At 34.1% G+C, this 22,177-nt stretch overlaps 1 protein-coding gene across 1 annotated transcript in view; it reads left to right on the top strand.

Annotated features, from left to right (window-relative positions):
* The window catches only part of LOC145263137 (diacylglycerol kinase zeta-like), a 1,403,365-nt gene that overhangs the window by 954,256 nt on the left and 426,932 nt on the right, over window positions 1–22,177 (top strand). The window contains exon 8 of the mRNA XM_080120103.1: window positions 8,312–8,464. Coding sequence (XP_079976229.1) covers window positions 8,312–8,464 — 153 coding nt within the window. The remainder of the gene's footprint in view (window positions 1–8,311; window positions 8,465–22,177) is intronic.

A 22,177-nucleotide genomic window follows, 5' to 3' on the forward strand; every position in this document is an offset into this window, starting at 1 on the left:
GCCAGCTTTGTGTAGAATTGAAATTGCTATCTTTAGATAATGCTCCCCTGGAACCGTAGAGATTCAACGTCTCTATCCACTACACCACGGCCCCCAAAAAATGAGGACAATAGTCTGCAATGCATAAATGTAATAATACTCACCTCAATAAGCATTCCAATTAATAAAAATAATATTTGCAAAATGTTTCTATTTTTAATCCTTTCTTGCACAATACATTTTTTTTTTGGGGGGGGGGGGCTCTTTTTTTGCGACTCTTACACCAGTGCTCATAAAATGAAGACGAACTCTAGCATGGGTTATGTATTGTGTATAGTCATGAGAGAGCAAAGGTCTCTCTCATGCCCAAACGGTTGGTGAAGCAAAGGGTTGCCTTCTTTTTTTTCTTTCTTGGCCTTCGGGCCAAGATGAAAGTATAGTATCTGTTCTGATGCTGCACTGCAGTTTTTTGGTCTCGGTTAATGGAGGAGAAATCCTCCATGACTGATACATTTTTTGTTACTAACCAGAGTGCCCCTTTTTGAGGAGCTGGTTCCCTCCACCCCCACACACACACATTAAAAACCGACTTTGTGTCTAACTCTGCCCTCGTGGGGAGGCAAGTAAACAATTTATATCTATATATCTATAAAATTAAGATTTTTTTTTCTAGCTACTTTTTCTGTTTATAAATTATTAAAACAAACTATTTAATACATGGATATGCGAGCGACTACATGAAGGTTAACTAATTTGCATATTTCTTTGAAAGATGAGCGTTAATTAATTACTTTTTAATTTTTTATGGTTTCTTATTAAATGGTTGGCTTCATTTCACTATTATGCTGAATTCTATTGATGCATAGTTTCTACATTCTGCATAACTGCATAGAATTTCAGAAGAAAATGTTCTAGCACACGGAAATAAGTGACCTTGTTGGTGTGTGTATGCGAAAAAGTCTCTACCAAACTCCTCTTTGAATATTTGGTCTACAAAGTTGAAAATTTGATATATAGGGTATTTGGACCTGTAGCACACGTTTGATTTCATTTTTAGTTGGCAAAAATTCCTGCCAAGGGGTCAAAATTGAAAACAAATCCATTGATCTTGACAGGCGCTTATACTTTTGTGGATGCACAAAATGAAACAATTTTAGTTCAAAGTCGCTTAATTTTTAACATTTTGATGCATATCAATCCTTTCCAGGTTATTTAAATAAGCTGAGAAGGATTGATTGCCGAACTCAGTCATTTTAGTGAAAGATTTCCATATCTTCAAGTTCTTTATATCATCAAATATTTATTCATGGTCGAATAAAGCATTACTCCTGCTTTTACTTTTGCAGATGCGCAAAATTAAACAATCTTAGCTCAAAGTCACTTAGTTTTTAACCTTTGGTATCCATCTGTTGGTAGCTCAAATGGTAATGATACTGAAGAGATAAATAATGACTAAGGCTGGAGTGTTAAACGTTCTGGTTTCGATTCTAGTGGATGGTACCCAAGTTATATTATTTTTTTATAACGTTTGTGGAAGTCTGTTCCATTTTCCTGCTTTCCAGCTGACTACAATATGGTCGCCTTCAAGTCCAATGTAAATAAGTTTTTGATGAGTCGTTCCCCTTAAGTAATCCAATTTACCAAATTTCCACTACTAACGATTACTATATTGTCCCATTGACTACGGTACACTCTTTAACCCTTATCCTCGAGTGGCCTCTGGGCTTTGATAAGTGGTGACTTCTTTGTAAAAAAAGAAAGAAGAGCAACAGCAACTATGAAGATGAGAGTAACATTCCGCAAATAAATAAATAACGTGGTTGATTTATTTTAGGTCATATCAATTTTTTGGTTGTTATTTAATGCTTGTGGTTGGTTTGTTGTTTTTGTTTTACGGCATGTCAACCGTTTTCAGATTATTTAATGCCGAATCCAAAGATTTTGAAGGAAAATTTTTTTATAGAATATATTTTTTTTTTTCATGTCGGTTTCTATTTAACCCATAGTTGGGACCGTAACAGGTACTACCACTCTGGATCAGAGTGGACCTGGGAGCAATGGAAATTAAAGGGTGGCTCCACACTCCCCAAAGCTCACAAACTGGGGCCTCACCATGTTGTAAAGTTGGAGAAAGAGAAGTCAATAATAAAGAGCCGCGCTTTGTCTCTTAGCGGTTGTATTTTGAAATATCAGGGATGGTGCGTTGGCAATGCGAGATTAACATCAGGGGTGTGAGTTCTTTATTTTCTTATAAAGTTGATGAGATCCTATTTTTTTGATGCGTAAGGGCGGAATGAATTAAAAAAATTGGCATAATTACATGAATGATGCTGCACTGCGAAACAGGTGCTGTTGAGAATTGAACATTTTAACATGCTCAAAAAAATAAACGGTGAGATAGACAACATCTTGAAATTGGGAATTTTGTCATTTTTAGATTATATATTACTTAAGAACACACATAATTAAAATATCATATTTAAGCGTATTTTACGCCCTCCCCCCTCTGTTAGTATATATATATATATATATATATATATATATATATATATATTTACTAACGGGGGAAGGCGTAAAATACGCTTAAATATGATATTCTGTGTATATAATCTAATATAATATAATAATTATTATAGTAAAAAAATAATTATGACAGCCCCTTTAAAAAATTCGTTTCTTATTGTTGAGCACTTTCAGTTGAATTAAAGTCGGTCAATTTAGCTCTTATGCATAGATCATCGTATAACGATTAGATCACTCTCTGACTGACGTAAATGAACATTTAAAATTAAAATGTTTAAATTCAACGTTATTTCACGCGGTTAATGGAAGCCGAATGGATTAGGTCTTCGCTAAATCGAGCCAGAGATGTCTTGTTATGCGGGGTTCGAATCGTTCGACTGGTATTAATCGTGACACCCTGCACTGAAGATTCCCGAAAGGATGAAACACTAGTGTCTGTAGTATATTAAATCTCGGAACGGTGCATTTGGTCATGCGTAATTCACGTTAAGATTTTTGTTCCTTAGTAGCCTGGTGTAGTTTGAATAAAAGTAATACGTATTATATACGTTTGAGACCGAAACAACGCATTATTAGAAAATAAATAGACATTTATTTTGTTTGAAATTTATACTGAAATTCATAAATATATTTTGAAGGAAATTTTGTAATAATGCGTTGTTTTGGCTTCAAACTTATATAATACGTATTCATTTCATTCAAACTCAACCAACGCTTCTAAGGACCAAAAATCTTAACATAGTATGAATGTCACCATTTAGTCTCTGAAACCAGTGGTATTCATAGGACTGGTTGATTCCACTTAGTTCTCAAATAAGGGTGATTTGTACCCCACAACACCCCCTCCCGAGATTTTCATTCCCATGGGATGATCGTATAGCTCTTTTTCTCTATCGGGTTGGTCATTTTCTTTTCCTGGAGAACTGGCGTTGTCCGGCTGCTTGTGGTGTTACCAAGTCGAACAAGTCATATATTTGGTCCATTACTTTTTCTTGTTCAGCAGGAGGTTGTTTTTCGTCATCTATTATACGTTTCCGAATTTGGTTTAAATGTTTCTTGTGTGTAAATCTTGGATCTTCAATAATGTAGACCATCTGCCTAATCCTTTTCTGGACCTTTCCTAAAATTAAATTATTTCTCTCCGATAGGTTCATAAGAGTAGTGGTTGATGGGCAGAAATCAGAAGCCCACAGTATTAATGCTGGAGTCCTCCAGGGGTCCATCCTGGGCCCAACTCTCTTCCTGATCTACATCAATGATCTCCCAAAACACATACTTAAATCATTCGTTGACATCTATGCTGATGACACGACCATCTATGGCAGCAGATCAAAGGCCGTAAATGACAAAGTTCTCTATAATTCTCTCTCCTCTGATCTTGAGCACGTGGTACAGTGGGGGAAGAGGTGGCTGGTCACTTTTAATGCATCCAAAACCAAGCTTCTATATTTACATCATCAACGGTCTGATCCCAATCTGGCATCAATTGAAATGGATTGCTCTCATCTTGGGGAGGCTCCATGTTTTGACAAGCTTCTGGGTTTGACCTTTACTCCTGATCTTAAATGGAACGCATACATCAGGTCTGTTGCCAAGGATGCTGGGAAAATGGTGGGATCCTTCTACTGCTCCAGAAGATATCTCACTACTGATGCAATCCTCTATCTGTATAAAAGCCAAGTACGTCTAAGGATGGAGTACTGCTGCCACATCTGGGCAGGAGCTGCTAAAAACAGCCTATCTTGCCTTGACAGAGTACAAAATAGACTTTGTGGTTTAGTGGGGGATGCCCTTTTCTCTTCCCTGCAACCTCTCTCCCACAGAAGAGACGTTGCGAGCCTGTCTTTGTTTTATCATTATTTCCATGGCAAGTGCTCGTCTGAGTTCCAATCTCTCGTCCCCCCTCACCAATCTTTCACAAGAAATATCCGTCTGGCTGAAACCACTGTCAATAATTTTCGCCACTCTTTATCTGTGCCTACTTCCAAACGTAGATTCCATGAGCAAAGCTTCTTTCTTAGAACTGCACGCCAGTGGAACTCTCTGCCGCTTGCTTGTTTCCCACCTGACTACAACTTCGATGTCTTCAAGTCCAACATAAACAAACTCCTGACAAACCGCCCCCTTAAGTAAGACACTCTATCAAATCTCCAATACTAATAATTAATTAAATATTATATCATTGATTACTGTACACGCAATAATCCTTATCCCTGAGTGGCCTTCGGACCTTGATAAGTGGTGACCCCTATGTAAAAATAAAAGGAAAAAAAAGTTCCCACATTGTACTATTATTTTTGTGTACCTGTTTATGAGTTCTGTTTCAGCTCGTAGTTTATGTTTTAGCAGCAAGATAAGGTTTTTTGATGACGTTTTTGTTAAATTCTTTTTTCGGCAAGAATTGTTGTCCTTTTTTCGACGTGTTCTTTATCCAGTTTTGGTGGATTTTTACGCTTGAATGTTGGTTTTTGTCCCGTCATTTATCGTTATTTTCATGGCAAGTGCTCGTCTAAGCTTAAATTTATGATATCCCCTCGCCACACATTCACATGAAACACTCATCTAGTTGAAAACATTATCAATAATTTCCCCCACTCTTTATCGGCCTAATCGTAGATTCCATGCAAAAAGCTTCTTTCTTCAAAATGCATCCCTGTGGAACTCTCTTCCGTTTTCCTGCTTTCCAGCTGACTACAATATGGTTATCTTCAAGTCCAATGTAAACAAATTCTTGATGTCCCCCCCCTTAAATAATTCAATTTACCAAATTTCCACTAATAACGATTACTATATTGTCCCATTGACTATGGTACACTCTTTAACCTTTATCCTCGAGTGGCCCCTGACTTTTTTGTAAAAAAACAAATAAAATAAAAAATAAAAAAATATGCTGCCAAAAATTTTGAATTCGACTTTTAATTTAATCCCCCTGCAGCTGGACATCTCTTATTCCATGTTCCATGTTTTTAGATACACTAGCAAGCCACCCGGCATTGCCCGGTTGTAAAATATGCATAAATATTATATTTTAATTAATGTAGAATTATTAGTTATTATAAACAGAAATACTCTAGGTATTAAACGTAATGTCAAATTCCTTAAAAAAAAACGGAAGTAAATAAAAAAAATACGAAAAGAAACTGAGACATTTGCATGTGAGTATGACATTTTTTCTAAACAATTCACTTTTTGTAAGTAAAAAAAAATGTATTGGAGCTGAGATCAACACCAAAGTCTAAAGGCAATGAGTTAAGTGCGATAACCATTAGGCCAGCTTGACATCATAAACAACGGTTTTCAAACCTACTTATTCTTAACATAATGCAAACAATTTGCGCATGCGCAATCGTCAAACAGTTGACAAACAAATAAAAAAAATCTGATGACTGCAAGTACCAATTTTTTTAAATTTTGACCCCTTAGCATCTCTTTTTTCTGGATGAAAACCAATTAAAATGTTTTCCACATGTCTGAACACTATATAAAAGAAAATTTAAGTCTGTAGATAAAAATTCGTTGAGTATGTATATATATATATATATATATATATGCGCGCACACACATTCTCTGTTCTATATATATACTAGCAGAGGGACTCAGCATTGCACGGTATTAAGCATAATATTAAATTCATTTGAAAAAAAAAGAATGAAGTAAAAAACAGAAACTGAAATATGTGCATGCGAGAATTATGTTTTTTTTTTAAACAGTTCAATTCTTGAAAGTAAAAAATACTCCAGCTGAGATCGAAATCGGAGCCCAAAGACAGTGAGCAAAGTACAATAACCATTAAACCAGCTTGCACGATCTTTAAAAAAGCGATTTCAAACCTCATAAAATAGTTGACAAATGGATAAAAATCTGAAGACCCCCCCAAGTACCCTTTTTTCCCGATGAAAAGCGATTAAAAGGTTTTCTACATGTCCGAATACCCTATATACCAAATTTTAAGTCAAAAGATAAAAAATTGGTTAATACAATATTTGAATAATATGAAAACAAAATGAAATAGAACAAAATCATCCTTTTCACAATTATAATTTCAAATATTTCAAAGATCTTTTTTGTTTTGAACAAAGTCATACTTTACACAATAAATATATTGCTTAAATATTGCACTGATATTTTATTTTCTTTAATGCATTTATCCAGAAAAAGTCTTACAATAAAGACGAAACGGTGATGAACATATAACTTAGTTTTGTTCCTTTTTTTATCTATCTCATCTGAATACTATTTCCATTATTCTCACCACACACACACATATATATATATATATATATATATATATATATATATATATATATATATATATATATATATATATGTATATATATATATATATGTATATATATATATATATATAGTCCTGGAGGTTCCTTTAAAACTTCCAAAACTATAAAAAAAAATTATATTATCTTTCGCTGGAACATTATTTTGTCGGTAAGTCAATCAATCTCCAGTATCGTTGAATAGGTTTACTTACATGAACAAACAACAATTTTTAAATCTCAGAAACAGTGTTACCATGAAACAAAACCATATATTAAATCATGGCTCTCCGGCAGTGTTGATCAAACGCCACCTCCCTTAAAACACATGAACAAAAATATTTTTAATACTGGATCTAGTTTTTTTCCCCCTCAAGATAAATTTAGGCTAACCAATTCATGTCATTTTAAAAAATATTTCTTGCCTGTGTCCTCTGTCACTTTTTCCACAAATTTAATGTGCCTATTTACAAACTACTGCTTTTATATTGTGTTTGGTTGAATCCATTCTGCTACTTATCACCTCCTTCTTTGCTATTGGTATTATTTTTATATATTTACATTCTTATGTAGTCATACCATCTCTTATTAGTTAATAAAAATATATAAGATATATATGGATGTATAAGATTAAAAATAATTTGGCTTTCAAACGTATGTCATACAGATTTTATTTTAATATACTTTTATTCTTATTTTTTTTAACACATCATCCTATATATATATATATATATATATATATATATATATATATATATATATATATATAATAGCAAAAGTACCCATCGTTGACTGGGTTCAAAAAATATAAGAGCCTATTCGTGACCAGACACACACACACAGACGTTCAGCTTTATATATATATATATAATCACACATATGTATGCATGTATATATATATATATATATATAATCACACATATGTATGCATGTGTGTGTATATATATACATATATATATATATATATATATATATATATATATATATATGGGTGTGGGTGTGATTGCATTGTTATTTTACTATATGTTATCTAATGAAACGTCAGTGTTTATAAAAATAGTGCTCAATAACAAGTAGAGTTTTAATTATAGTGTAAATACCTTTATTTATACATACACGATTTGTTATATAGATACATAAATGTTTCAGCTGTGATCGAGAGCGTAGCTGAAACATATATGCATATTTGTAGCCAATTATGTTTGTATAAATGAAGGAATTTATACTAATATATATATATATATATATATATATGCATATATATATATATATATATATATATATATATATATATATATATATAATTCCCTGTGTATATAAGATTAAAAACCTTTTAAGTGTATCTCACAAACAGGCTTCCTGTCTTGTAATTAAATCATTCTTACTTCTCAAAGAATTGACTCGTCTTTGAATTTCTCCAAACCTAATTTCTAATTACGTTTGCAATACGTTATTTCCTCCGTTCCTTGAAGCATTCCTAGTTTTCGTGTTGAACAAACCATTTTTTGGCTCTAAATTAGTATTGTTTGTCTTTTCAGGAGATAATTGCCATTATGTGCTCATGGTGCAAGTTAGCCTACCACAATAAAATTACTTGTTTCATGATGTGTTACTTCGAAGAGCAATGCACCCTGGGAATTCATAGTAATATCATTATTCCTCCATCCTGGATAATAAAACTACCAAGAAAGGTAAGAGAATTTATTTATCCTTTTGTTCATTATTATTCGTCTTTGGGCATCTGTCTTTTTAATCAAGAATCAGCATAACGGAACAAGTCCACGCTCTAAGTAAACAGAAAACGGTGTTAAGTCAAAATGTGGTTCCAGTATAATAAAGCACTTCCTGTTACTTTCCATTTTCATATTTTATTTCAAATTTGACTAAAATTAAAATAATAAGTTTGATTATTATATTTGCAATAAAAATCAATTTCATTAAGCATTTTTAATTGAAATCAATTTCATAAAGTATTTTTAATTGGAGTCCATTTCATTAGGTGTCTTTGATTGGAGTCCATTTCATTAGGTGTTTTTGATTGGAGTCCATTTCATTAGGTGTCTTTGATTGGAGTCCATTTCATTAGGTGTTTTTGATTGGAGTCCATTTCATTAGGTGTTTTTGATTGGAGTCCATTTCATTAGGTGTTTTTGATTGGAGTCCATTTCATTAGGTGTTTTTGATTGGAGTCCATTTCATTAGGTGTTTTTGATTGGAGTCCATTTCATTAGGTGTTTTTGATTGGAGTCCATTTCATTAGGTGTCTTTGATTGGAGTCCATTTCATTAGGTGTCTTTGATTGGAGTCCATTTCATTAGGTGTCTTTGATTGGAGTCCATTTCATTAGGTGTCTTTGATTGGAGTCCATTTCATTAGGTGTCTTTGATTGGAGTCCATTTCATTAGGTGTCTTTGATTGGAGTCCATTTCATTAGGTGTCTTTGATTGGAGTCCATTTCATTAGGTGTCTTTGATTGGAGTCCATTTCATTAGGTGTCTTTGATTGGAGTCCATTTCATTAGGTGTCTTTGATTGGAGTCCATTTCATTAGGTGTCTTTGATTGGAGTCCATTTCATTAGGTGTCTTTGATTGGAGTCCATTTCATTAGGTGTCTTTGATTGGAGTCCATTTCATTGGGTGTCTTTGATTGGAGTCCATTTCATTGGGTGTCTTTGATTGGAGTCCATTTCATTAGGTGTCTTTGATTGGAGTCCATTTCATTGGGTGTCTTTGATTGGAGTCCATTTCATTGGGTGTCTTTGATTGGAGTCCATTTCATTGGGTGTCTTTGATTGGAGTCCATTTCATTAGGTGTCTTTGATTGGAGTCCATTTCATTAGGTGTCTTTGATTGGAGTCCATTTCATTAGGTGTCTTTGATTGGAGTCCATTTCATTAGGTGTCTTTGATTGGAGTCCATTTCATTAGGTGTCTTTGATTGGAGTCCATTTCGTTAGGTGTCTTTGATTGGAGTCCATTTCGTTAGGTGTCTTTGATTGGAGTCCATTTCGTTAGGTGTCTTTGATTGGAGTCCATTTCGTTAGGTGTCTTTGATTGGAGTCCATTTCGTTAGGTGTCTTTGATTGGAGTCCATTTCATTAGGTGTCTTTGATTGGAGTCCATTTCATTAGGTGTCTTTGATTGGAGTCCATTTCATTAGGTGTCTTTGATTGGAGTCCATTTCATTAGGTGTCTTTGATTGGAGTCCATTTCATTAGGTGTCTTTGATTGGAGTCCATTTCATTAGGTGTCTTTGATTGGAGTCCATTTCATTAGGTGTCTTTGATTGGAGTCCATTTCATTAGGTGTCTTTGATTGGAGTCCATTTCATTAGGTGTCTTTGATTGGAGTCCATTTCATTAGGTGTCTTTGATTGGAGTCCATTTCATTAGGTGTCCTGGTGCTACCAGATCAGGCTGTCTACTGACTTCCTGAGATGAAACGCACCTACATAGATGTCTTTGTTTTTTTATTCCCTTTTGCAAAACTTAGTCATGTTCTGCGAAAACAAAAACAAAAACAACATTCTCCTCCCCCTCCCCTCCCTCGTTTTCTTTTTCCTTCACCTCCTCATCTTTTTTTTTTTTTTTTTTTTTTTTTTTTTTTTTTTTTTTTTTTTTTTTTTTTGCCTAGTTGGTAGGGCGATAGAACATACCAACTGCCCCCCTGCAGAGGGTAAAAATCCTTCAATGGGACCACCAGTTGACCGTTGGTGGCAACCCGTAATGCATTAAGAACGGGATCCTGGTGGTTGAGTGGAACATGCCTAGGAAATAATAACATGATACTACAACACACCACTTTGGCCCTTACTAGGCTAGACGGGAGGTTGGATAGGCCCGATCCAATCAATCGGTTGGTCATGACAAGCACTAATTCAGACAATCCAAACAAAAACACACTAACACTCAACATAAACAATAAACTGAATTAATAAGCGATGGCTGAAGGGTCAATCAAGCTGGGAAAAAGGTAACCATCAGGAATAATAAAAATACAGGGAAATCCCATACTTGGGTGGGCATAACCATATATTGTGAATGCTTGGAAACCTCCCCATGTTTGAGTATACCAGCTATGTAGCCCTGGAGAACCGAGGCGAATGGGATTTACCCCCTCATAGTTCTTCCCCATAAGGGGCTCCGAGGAGGGTGGGGAGCATGGCTGATGAATTTTTCAAAAATTATTATGAATACCAAAAAATCCAAGAGACCACACACAGAAATTGACTCTGACAGCGACAATGAAGATACAAACTTTCCAAGATTCATCGTGCTAGAAGCAACGTCTAATATACCGTTAACTAAAATGTCACCCTTCATTATCCAAAAGGTAATATCAAGCAAAATAACACCTAAAAATGTCAAAAAATTAAGGAATGGTACCATATTGGTAGAAGTACTAAATAAAAAACAGGCCAAAACTCTACTTCAACTACAAAAATTGCATGAAACAAACATCAAAGCTTATCCACACCAAACACTAAACTACTCCAAAGGAGTCATAAAAAACCAGGAAATCTCCGTCTGCACAACAGAAGAAATCAAAACAGAACTAAAAAACCAAGGGGTCACAGATGTAAAAAGAATCACATTTAAAAAAAAAGGAGAGGTAATATATACAAACACTTATATATTAACATTCAATTATCCTCAAATACCAGAGACCATCAATATAGGTTATGAAAGAACGAAAATAGAACAATACATCCCAAAACCTTTACAATGCTACAACTGCCAAAAGTTTGGACATAATAAAGACCAATGTCTAAGATTCTTCACATGTGGAAACTGCAGTGAAAAAAACCCAGACCACGATGAAGAAGACTGTCCAAATAAAACCAAATGCACAAACTGTCAAGAAGAGCACCACTCTCACTCAAAACAGTGCAAAATATATAATCAAGAGAAGGAAATAATAACAATCAAATATCAAAAAAATATAACCTTCCAAGAAGCCCGCAAAGAAGTCACAAATCGCACCAAAAACTCATATGCCACAATAACCCAACAAGCAAACAAAATGTACAACTACAATGAACTAAACCTTGCTCCAGAAATTGCAAACCTAGCAAAAGAACTAAAGAACATACTTGAAGAATTAAAATCTTTTTTATCAGAACTGAAAATAAACTCCAACAGCCAAATAAAAGTCAGAAACGAACAACCCAGTATAAAAGAAAACGAAACAAAGGAAATCAGAAAAACTTCCATCAATATTGAGGAATCAATCCCTAAAGAAATGAAACCTCCTCAATTATCAAAACGTGAAAGATCCAAGTCACAAACAAGGACAAAAACAGATGTTAAAAATAAACACACAACAACAGAAAAAATGGAAATAGAACAGAACAACAAAAAAACTACCCCCCAAAAACAAAATGACAAACAAAAAACAGAATTAGTATTAATTGAAAATGAAAATAAATTTGAACTAGTTGAAACTGATAACCAAAAAAGACAGTCAAGACAAAGTAAATCTAAAAGTCCCAGACCAAAACCCAAAAAAAGCCTCTCACCAGAAACAAGAAACAGACCATCCACTTCCAAAAGAAACACCCAAACTAACATCGAAACTATGGACGTAGACATAAACACCAACAGTCCAAAACCAAAAGAAAATATAAACCATGACTAACAAAATCCTACAGTGGAACATAAGAGGATTAAAAATTAATATCGAAGAAATGCAAATACTTATCAAATCCTTATGTCCTGCAATAATTTGCCTACAGGAAACACACTTAAAAGAAAATGACAAAATTAACATAAAACACTACTCAATATACAACCACATAAACAAATTATCATGCAAAGCCACCGGTGGATCATCAATACTGATAAACGAAAACATTCCACACAGCAAAGTGAACTTAAAAACAAATATGCAAGCTGTTGCAATAACTGCAACACTACACAAAACAATAACCCTATGCTCACTCTATATACCACCAAATGAAACAATAAACGAAACTGAATTAAACAATATAATCAAACAACTACCTAAACCTTTTCTACTGTTGGGAGACTTCAATAGTCATAATATATGGTGGGGCAGTAAAAAAAACAACAAAAGAGGCCAAACCATAGAAAAAATAATTAACCAAAACGATCTATGCCTACTCAACAACAAAGAGAATACATATATGCACCCACCAACGGGAACCCTATCAGCAATCGATATAACACTATGTGACCCAACTATATACATGGATTATAGCTGGAGAACACATAAGGATGCATGCGGAAGTGACCACTTCCCAATCATAATAGAAAACGAGAATCCCAAGCCAGAAGACAAAACACCCCGCTGGAATTTACAAAAGGCAAATTGGGAAAATTTCCAAAATACATGTCAATACAGATTAATACCTGAAGCGAATCCTGACTTAGAACACATCACATATTTCAGCAACACCCTACTCACAATAGCCGAGGAGAACATACCAAAAAGTTCCACTACTACAAAATATAACAAACCCTGGTACAATAAAGAATGCAAAGAAGCTATAAGAGCCAGACGTGCAAACCTAAGGAAATTTAAAAACAGTCCAACGAAAGAAAATTTGGACACCTATAAAAACAGCAAAGCCAAAGCACGGAAAACTATCAAAGAATCAAAACGGAACTCGTGGAAAGATTATGTAACAAAAATTAATCAAAACACAAAACCCAAAAAAGTATGGGAGATGGTCAGAAAAATAGCAGGAAAAAATACAAAGAACCCTATTAAACACCTTATATGCGACAACACAAAGATTACCGACAAACAAAATATCGCAAATAAATTAGCAGAACAATTCTCAATGAACTCATCATCAAAAAACCAAAATAAAAAATTCCAAGCTATAAAGAAAAATGAAGAAAAAATAAAAATAAACTTCAAATCAAAAAATGAAGAAAACTACAATCAATTATTCAACAGTGCAGAACTAGAGGAGGCAATAAACAAATCTCCCGATACAGCAGTCGGCCCCGACGAGATCCATTATCAATTCCTCAAAAAACTACCAAAACCATCACTGGACTACTTATTACAAATTTACAATGAGATATGGATAACTAACAACATTCCAAAAAACTGGAAGCAGGCAACAGTAATCCCAATACCCAAACCAAAAAAAGACCATACAAACCCAACAAACTACCGACCCATTGCACTAACTAGTTGTTTGTGCAAAACTTTTGAAAGAATGATTAACGAAAGATTAAATTGGTACTTGGAAAGCAAAAATCTAATTACAGAAAGCCAGTCGGGTTTCAGGAAAAATAGAAGCCCCACCGATCACTTAATAAAACTGGAAACACGCATAAGAGAAGCATTTGCAAAAAAAGAACATCTAATAGCAATTTTTTTTGACATGCAAAAGGCGTATGACACCGCTTGGAAATACGGAATCCAAAAAGACCTGTATGAACTAGGACTTAGGGGTAGAATGCCAGAAATTATCAGAAATTTCTTAACAAATAGAAACTTCCAAGTACGGATGGACAACACTTATTCAGTCCAAAAAGATCAAGAAATGGGGGTCCCCCAAGGCAGTATCCTGTCTGTCACCCTCTTCAACATTAAAATAAACAATATCATAAAAAACATAGACCCAGGAATTGAAAATGCCCTATACGTGGACGACCTACTTATATACTACCAATCTAAATATATACAAACAGCCGAACGCAAACTACAACTCTGTCTGAATAAAATAAACAAATGGGCCATAGAAAATGGATTTACATTCTCAGAGGAAAAAACTAAATGCATCCACTTTTGCAAATTACGAAAATTCCACCACGACCCCAACCTGAAACTGGATAACAAGAACATCCCACTTACCGACCAACATAAATATTTAGGTATTATATTTGATAAAAAATTGAACTTTATACCGCATATAAAATATTTAAAAGCAAAATGCCAAAAGACAATGCAATTGATCAAAGTCCTAGCACACACCGATTGGGGTGCAGACAAAGTCACATTATTAAAATTATACCAAACTCTAATCAGATCTAAAATGGACTATGGATGCTTCATCTATGGAGCAGCAAGGAAGTCCTACATAAAAGAACTAAATACAATCCACCATCAAGGATTAAGATTAGCCTTGGGAGCATTTAGAACCTCTCCAGTAGAAAGCCTCTATATAGAGGCCCACGAGCCTCCACTGATTCTAAGACGACAGAAGTTAGCGCTACAATATTACCTAAAGCTGGTATCAAGTCCAACAAATCCTGCATATCAATGTACCCTTCACCCACAATACACACATCTCTTCAACAAGAAAGAAGATATCAAGCCCTACAGCCTCCGGATAAAAAACCTTCTCACAGAAGCCCAAATGGACATTACAAAAATACATAAATATAACAAATCAAAAACTCCACCCTGGATGATCAAACAACCACACATAATATTAAAATTAAATAAATATCCCAAAACGAAAACCCACCCATCAACCTTCCATGAAGAACTACTTATCATCCAGAATACATACAAAGAATATACACAAATTTACACTGACGGATCAAAAGATGGAGATAAAGTAGGATGCGCAGCCATCCACAAAAAAATAAAACTAAAGAAAAGGCTCCCAAACGAATCTTCTATTTTCAGCGCAGAAGCAACAGCCATAGATTTGGCACTGAATATAATAACCAATGATGACCATCAAAAATATATCATATTTACTGACTCACTTTCAATACTCATATCTCTAAAAGAAAAAAAAATGACAAACCCACTTATTACAAAATTGCTAAACAAAATAGATGCCATAACCATGAAAAAAAACATTATCTTTTGCTGGATACCAAGCCATATCGGCATATACATGAATGAACAAGCAGATAAGGCAGCAAAGGAAACTCTGCAACAAAACCACATAAGTGGAAAAATCCCCTATACAGACCTAAAGACTAAAATAAACACATTTTTGAAGAGAAAATGGCAAGAAAACTGGAGCTCATGCACCAAAAACAAACTATTCCAAATAACACCAAATATTGGAACGAGAGACACCAAAAAGTTAACAAGAAAGGAAGAGGTAGTAATGACCAGACTGCGAATAGGTCACACTCACATCACCCACTCACATCTACTAAAAGGGGAGGAGACACCAAACTGTATAACGTGTCAAGAACCCTACACAATACACCATATACTGACAAACTGCATTGACCTTGAACAAATCCGAACAAAGTATTACCAAGAAAAAAATCTGAAAACAATATTAAACAAGATTGATCCCCAAAAAATTATCAATTTTCTGAAAGAAACTAAAATATACTCAAAAATATAAGGAAAGACCCCCCCCCCCACAAAAAAAAAAAAAAAACCTTAAGAAGAACAAACCAATATTTAACACAACATAACGAACCTTTCGGCATTAAATGACCCCAAAGTGGTTGATATGCCGTAAAACAAAACAAACAAACAAACAAACAAACATTAGGTGTCTTTGATTGGAGTCCATTTCATTAGGTGTCTTTGATTGGAGTCCATTTCATTAGGTGTCTTTGATTGGAGTCCATTTCATTAGGTGTCTTTGATTGGAGTCCATTTCATTAGGTGTCTTTGGTTGGAGTCCATTTCATTAGGTGTCTTTGGTTGGAGTCCATTTCATTAGGTGTCTTTGGTTGGAGTCCATTTCATTAGGTGTCTTTGATTGGAGTCCATTTCATTAGGTGTCTTTGATTGGAGTCCATTTCATTAGGTGTCTTTGATTGGAGTCCATTTCATTAGGTGTTTTTATAAGTAAAAGAAAAATATATGCAAAATAACAATTTTTCCAAATTAAATATCTTATAAACTACTAACTTATTTATTTTTAGCAAAAGAACTTTAATTTTTAACCAAAACCGAAATTAATAGGAAGAATTTTATATCCCTAATTCGCTATGTTGGCCTAACATTTTTTTTTATTGACTTTGAGTCGTTACTCCTTCAGTTACAACCACAAATCTCATGTTCTGGGCCTTTTCGCTAGGCATAAAGTGTAGTATCTGTTTAGATGCTACAGTCTTTTTTGTTTTATTTTTAATGGGAGGATATTTCCCATAACTTCTTGCATCCAATTGTATGTAACTATTTATTGAAGGACAGGAACACGGATTCCTATCACATCAATGATGGAGTATATTAATTAATTTAACACCTAGCAAAGAAAAATTATTTATTTAATCGGTCACAATTTGATTGTCCAGTGAGCTGCAAGATCAAAATTGGGATCAGAGAGAGAGAGAGAGGAAGAAGAGAGTTATTTTTAACCCTGGGACTATGATGATATTTTTACACACATTGCCTACGATGGGTGTGAATTTTTTCACATCATATAAAATCAAGATCTTTGAAAAAGAATTTTTTTATCAAAAAAACAATACAATACATTCAAATATGAGTTTCAAGCATGGGTTTCATTCATTGGTTGATGCAGTTAGGACAAAGAAGAATTCCATAGTCCTTGAAGACACCATTGTTGGAATTGTTTGTAATAGTAAAAACTAGGTGTTAAAAAAATTAACAGCCAGCATAACCTAAGGGTTATAAGTGCCTGTATAATTAAATTTTTTGTCAGCTCATCTCAAGATCACATTTTTCTAGTATAGTGGCTTTCTTAAAACTTATGGATGATGGCAACCACTACTTTCTAAAAAGTATATCTGACGTCATTTCTGTATTATTTATGATTATTTATGTGATTTCCTATTCTGGCTGACTTCACACACAGTCAATCCATAACCTTTTCTAGAATACATCCTGTTTACAACAGTAAACCAAATCCACATGAACAAAGATACATTTAATAATACAGGGTGGGCCAAAAGTCACTGACCTATTTTAATTTTAAGTAACTTTTCTTTTATTTTAACAGTTATACACATGAAATTATAGTATCATATAATAAAGGGGACAAACTTTATTTTACATTAGTAAGCTTTAGAAACTTGTATTGCTAAATGTTAAGAATAACATCCTGCAAATACCTTCCATTTTCTGCTTCACAAATTTGAGCTCTTTTGATTACTTCTTCCATAACGTTTTCCAAAGTTTCTGGCCTTATTTCTCTTATGATGTTTTCCTTTTAGCTCTATTAAAGCTTTAGCTCTATTAAACCTTTTCTTTTAGATATCACCACAATAGGTGCATCGCTCACATTGAAATGTCTTCGATAGGCTCTTGGAGTTTGAATAATTAAGCCTTGATTTTGATAGAAAAATTATACAAATTTTGTACGTTGGACGCTACTGCATTTTTCCATGATTAATTTTCAGGATCTGAAAAAAATTTCAAGAAAGTAAAAAATACTTAAAAATACAAGAGTTATTTAAAATTAAAATGGGTCAGTAACTTTTGGCTCACCCTGTATTTATGTCAATCGTCATCATCATCATTATCATCATCATTCCACCTTTTTCCAGTTCAGTTACTTCTTTGTAACTCAGGGGAGATAACAACTGCTAATCTCTCAAACGTACATCTAACATCTACGTAATGTCTATCATTTCTTATTCTCATGGCTTTATGAAGGGTTGATCCCCAATTTATTTATGATCCCTATCTATCATATATCCTGTTTTCAACACAAGGCTGGATCCAGATGAACAAAATGTTTAAACTATTACAAGGAATGTTACAAAAGTAATGCCTCCTATTTTTTATTCCGCCCGAATCGATCAGAAGGGATTACGAATTGCATTGTTACGATGACTGAACTCATGCATTACTGACCTGAAAGTTTCATCTCTTTCTTGCAGATATTGACGGTGTGAGAACTCTAAGAAAGCTACTCCTGTCATGGACATGCATCAGAAGCAGAGATACGTCATTGAATTCTTCCACGCAGAAAAAATTTAACTGATCAACATTCATCGGCTCCTGCTAAATGTTTACAAAGCTGATGCAGTTGATGTCAGCACAGTTAGGAGATGGCTTTGTCGATTTCAGAGTGTTGACAGAGATGTGAGTGATAACATGGGCTCTGGACTTTTACAACTCAGGCATCAAAAGAGATGGACAAATGTGCATTGAGAATGTTGGTGACTATGTAGAAAACTATATTCTGGAGCACAAAAATTTGCTAGTTTTGATAGTACCACTCTCATCTTTGTAGGAGAGGAGTTTGGTAGAGACGGTTACTCAGACAGACAGACAAACTCACTTTTATATATATATATAGATAGATAGGTATATATATATATATATATATATATATATATATATATACATACATACATACACTCCTATAATGTTTTTTTGCGTGATGTTGTTCATATTAAAAACCCTTTTTCTATTTATTTAAAAAGAAAATAAAACTTTGTCATATATATAGGTTGTGGAATTGCATTTATCTGTAAAAGATCTAACTAATTTGCATATTCTTTTAAACATTCATTTTAATTAATTCCCTCTTAGTTTTTTCAGTTTTCTTATGAGATGATCATCTTTAGTTAACTATTACGTGTAATAATATTCATGCAGATATTCTACATGATTTATTCTTGTGTAATATATGTATAAAAAGGTTATAGTAAACACAAACCTCTTTCTATATATATGCTCCAGCCTTAGTCGTTAAGTTTGAAATGTTTGCTCGAAATAAAAAAAAAGATATTCTTCAAAGGACTCTGATATTGTTATTTTATTTTTATTTTATTTATTTATTTTTTTTTTTACTCATGTTCACCCCTTACAAAGCATATCGCCACTTGGACGTAAGGGGCTAATATTTGGAGCCATGTCTAGGAAAGATTAACTAGATATTTGTTTATGTTACATTTAAACTTTTGCATATCAGTAGGCAGGGAAGCAGGCAGCAGGAAGGGAATTCCAAAGTCTAGCTGTTCGAGGGAAGAAACTATTAGAATAGAAAGCTTTCTGGCATTTAGGGACATGATGATTTTATTTATTTTAGCATTTGTGCAAATATTATTTGTCAGAATTATTATTTCTAGAAATACATTGGGTACTTAGAGGAGGAACCATATGAAGGTTGCCAACATCCTAAGTGAAAGTGAGTTTTGTGGAACGAACTGGATTTGAACTTGAAACACCTAGGTAGTAACCACAATCCTAAGATTCTATTGTGGACATTCGTTCCCCCGATATTTTTCTTGTCTAGTCTACCAAACTCCTCTCTCAATGTTTGGTCTACAGGCTTGAAACTTGATATATAAGGGATTTTGAACCTGTGGAACTAATCCAAATCATCTATACAGCATAAAATAAAAATTAAGTTGAGAACAGTCGTCCAAACAATCCAAATTGTGTGAACTATGAATCCATATCTAAAAAATTCAGAAACATCTTATGCTATATCATGACACGGTTCCAATTTTCGTCTCGTAATTAATTCCCCCTTTTTTTTTTTTCACCATCATTATTCATTTTTAACGTTTCCATCATGCAGAACGTAGTGGAAGAAACAACAACAACAACACGCTCTCATGAAGAATATTCTCTGCCATGATGAATTAACTTTCCCATATTGCTGCCACCTGCTCAAAACAAGTGTCGCTCACATTGAAATAAATGAAAAATCAGTTTGAAGAAATAACACTATGGACAAACGAATGCTTAATCTTGACATGTCAGCCTTCCGAGTCGAGGCTTAAGATGTTGGATTGTGGAAGACATTAACAAGGCCCCATATTGTTTAATCCTTCTCATCCTATTGCAGCGGCATCATCATAATATATTATTATACAAAATATAAGTTAGTGAACACTTGGTTTCCTACGGCCTATTATACAAAATTGTTTTCTTACGGCATATCATTATACAAAATGTGAGAGTCGGCAAAAATACACTAAGATCTTCCGTTACAGAAAACTAGAAGAATGGGCCAACCAACAACGTGCCAAGTATTTTCTGGATCAACTATAACAGGAATGTATAGATAAAGAAGCCTCTGTAGGTTGGCTTAAAAACGGATCTCTTCACTATGATCAGGAGAGAATGATTATGGCCGCTCAAGATCAAGGCTTGATGACCAATGCTTTTAAAAAGATGAGTGGTCTCAGCAATAACAAGTGCAGGTTCTGCCACACAAAAGTAGAGAGTGTGAGCCATCTGACATCCAGTTGTAAAGTCCTGTTGGGGGACGGCTATTATACAATGCGACACAATCGAGTATGTAAATATCCCTACCGGAAAATCTGTAAAAACCTGAATATCCAATGTAATAGCAAATCTTGGGAACATATTTACCGGAAACAACAGTTGGAAATAAGTCATGCACCATCCATTATGACTACAGAATTCCTACAGCTGCATACCTAGAAAATGGGGCTATTAAGCCTAACATAGTGATATGGGACAAGAGAGCGAAAGTAGCAACCCTAGTTGAAGTAAGCGTCCCTAATGATAATGGTCTTAGCAGAGCAGAGAGGAAAAAAATAACAAAATACCAAGGACTTATGTACGACATGAAAAGAAACTGGAATCTTAAGAAGATATCAATCATGCCAGTCATTATAGTAGCAACCAGGCTAATGAAAAAGAATTTCAAAATCTACCTGGCAAATATACCCGGTTAACCAAGTGCAAGGGAAACACAAACAATTGCACTTAAAAGGAAGGTTAGAATTTTAAAAAGACCTCTCAGTTGAAGTAACTAAACTAATGGGAGAATGTTTGGCATCCAGTAGAATACCCCATCCCCAGCAAAAACAAAGTGATAAGAAAATTAAAAAATGAGTTAGTGAACGCTTGTTTCCCTGTGGCATATTATCATACAAAATGTGAGTTAGTGAACGCTTGTTTCCTTATGGCCTATTTTTCTATATACGATAACCTTCAAATGGCGCTTGTTAAAATTTGAGGTTGATAAGATTATTAGTTTACAAATTACAATTATTTAAGTAAACTACTGTTGTAAAATGTTCAAAACGATGGGGAAAAATTGAATTTATGTCTTGATTTATCCTCTAAAGAAATACCTTTCGCCTTGATAACATACTTTTTGTTTCTATTTTTACAAATATTAGAGACGATCATAATAATAATCATCCAGCTAACGTGGCGTTGCCTTGTTCATTGAAATGACGCAGCTACGACGAGAACAATTCAAACGTAGGCCGAAAATAAAAGCGTCACAGATCGATTTGCATAAAAAGGAAGTTATGTTCAAACAACAAAAAGAGGTGAAAGCGTTAAAGAAAAGGCAAAAACCAATACCAATTCGATCCGAAAGTAGGATTGATGAATACGAAGGTGATCCCCTATACGAACTTCTAACTGACAGGTTTTTGTATAAATGTAGAAATACCAAATTAACTGAACTTTTACAACAGAATTGGGATGTCATTCAAAAACTAATAGATGCTATTACTAAAGAAACACAAATCTTAAACTAAATTGTAAAGGATTGGCGATCTGGTGTATACAGCATACAAGATTTAGGGCACT

The sequence above is a fragment of the Euprymna scolopes genome, chromosome 38, assembly GCF_053919585.1.
Source record: "Euprymna scolopes isolate OS-2025 chromosome 38, ASM5391958v1, whole genome shotgun sequence".
NCBI classification, from domain to species: Eukaryota; Metazoa; Mollusca; class Cephalopoda; order Sepiida; family Sepiolidae; genus Euprymna; species Euprymna scolopes.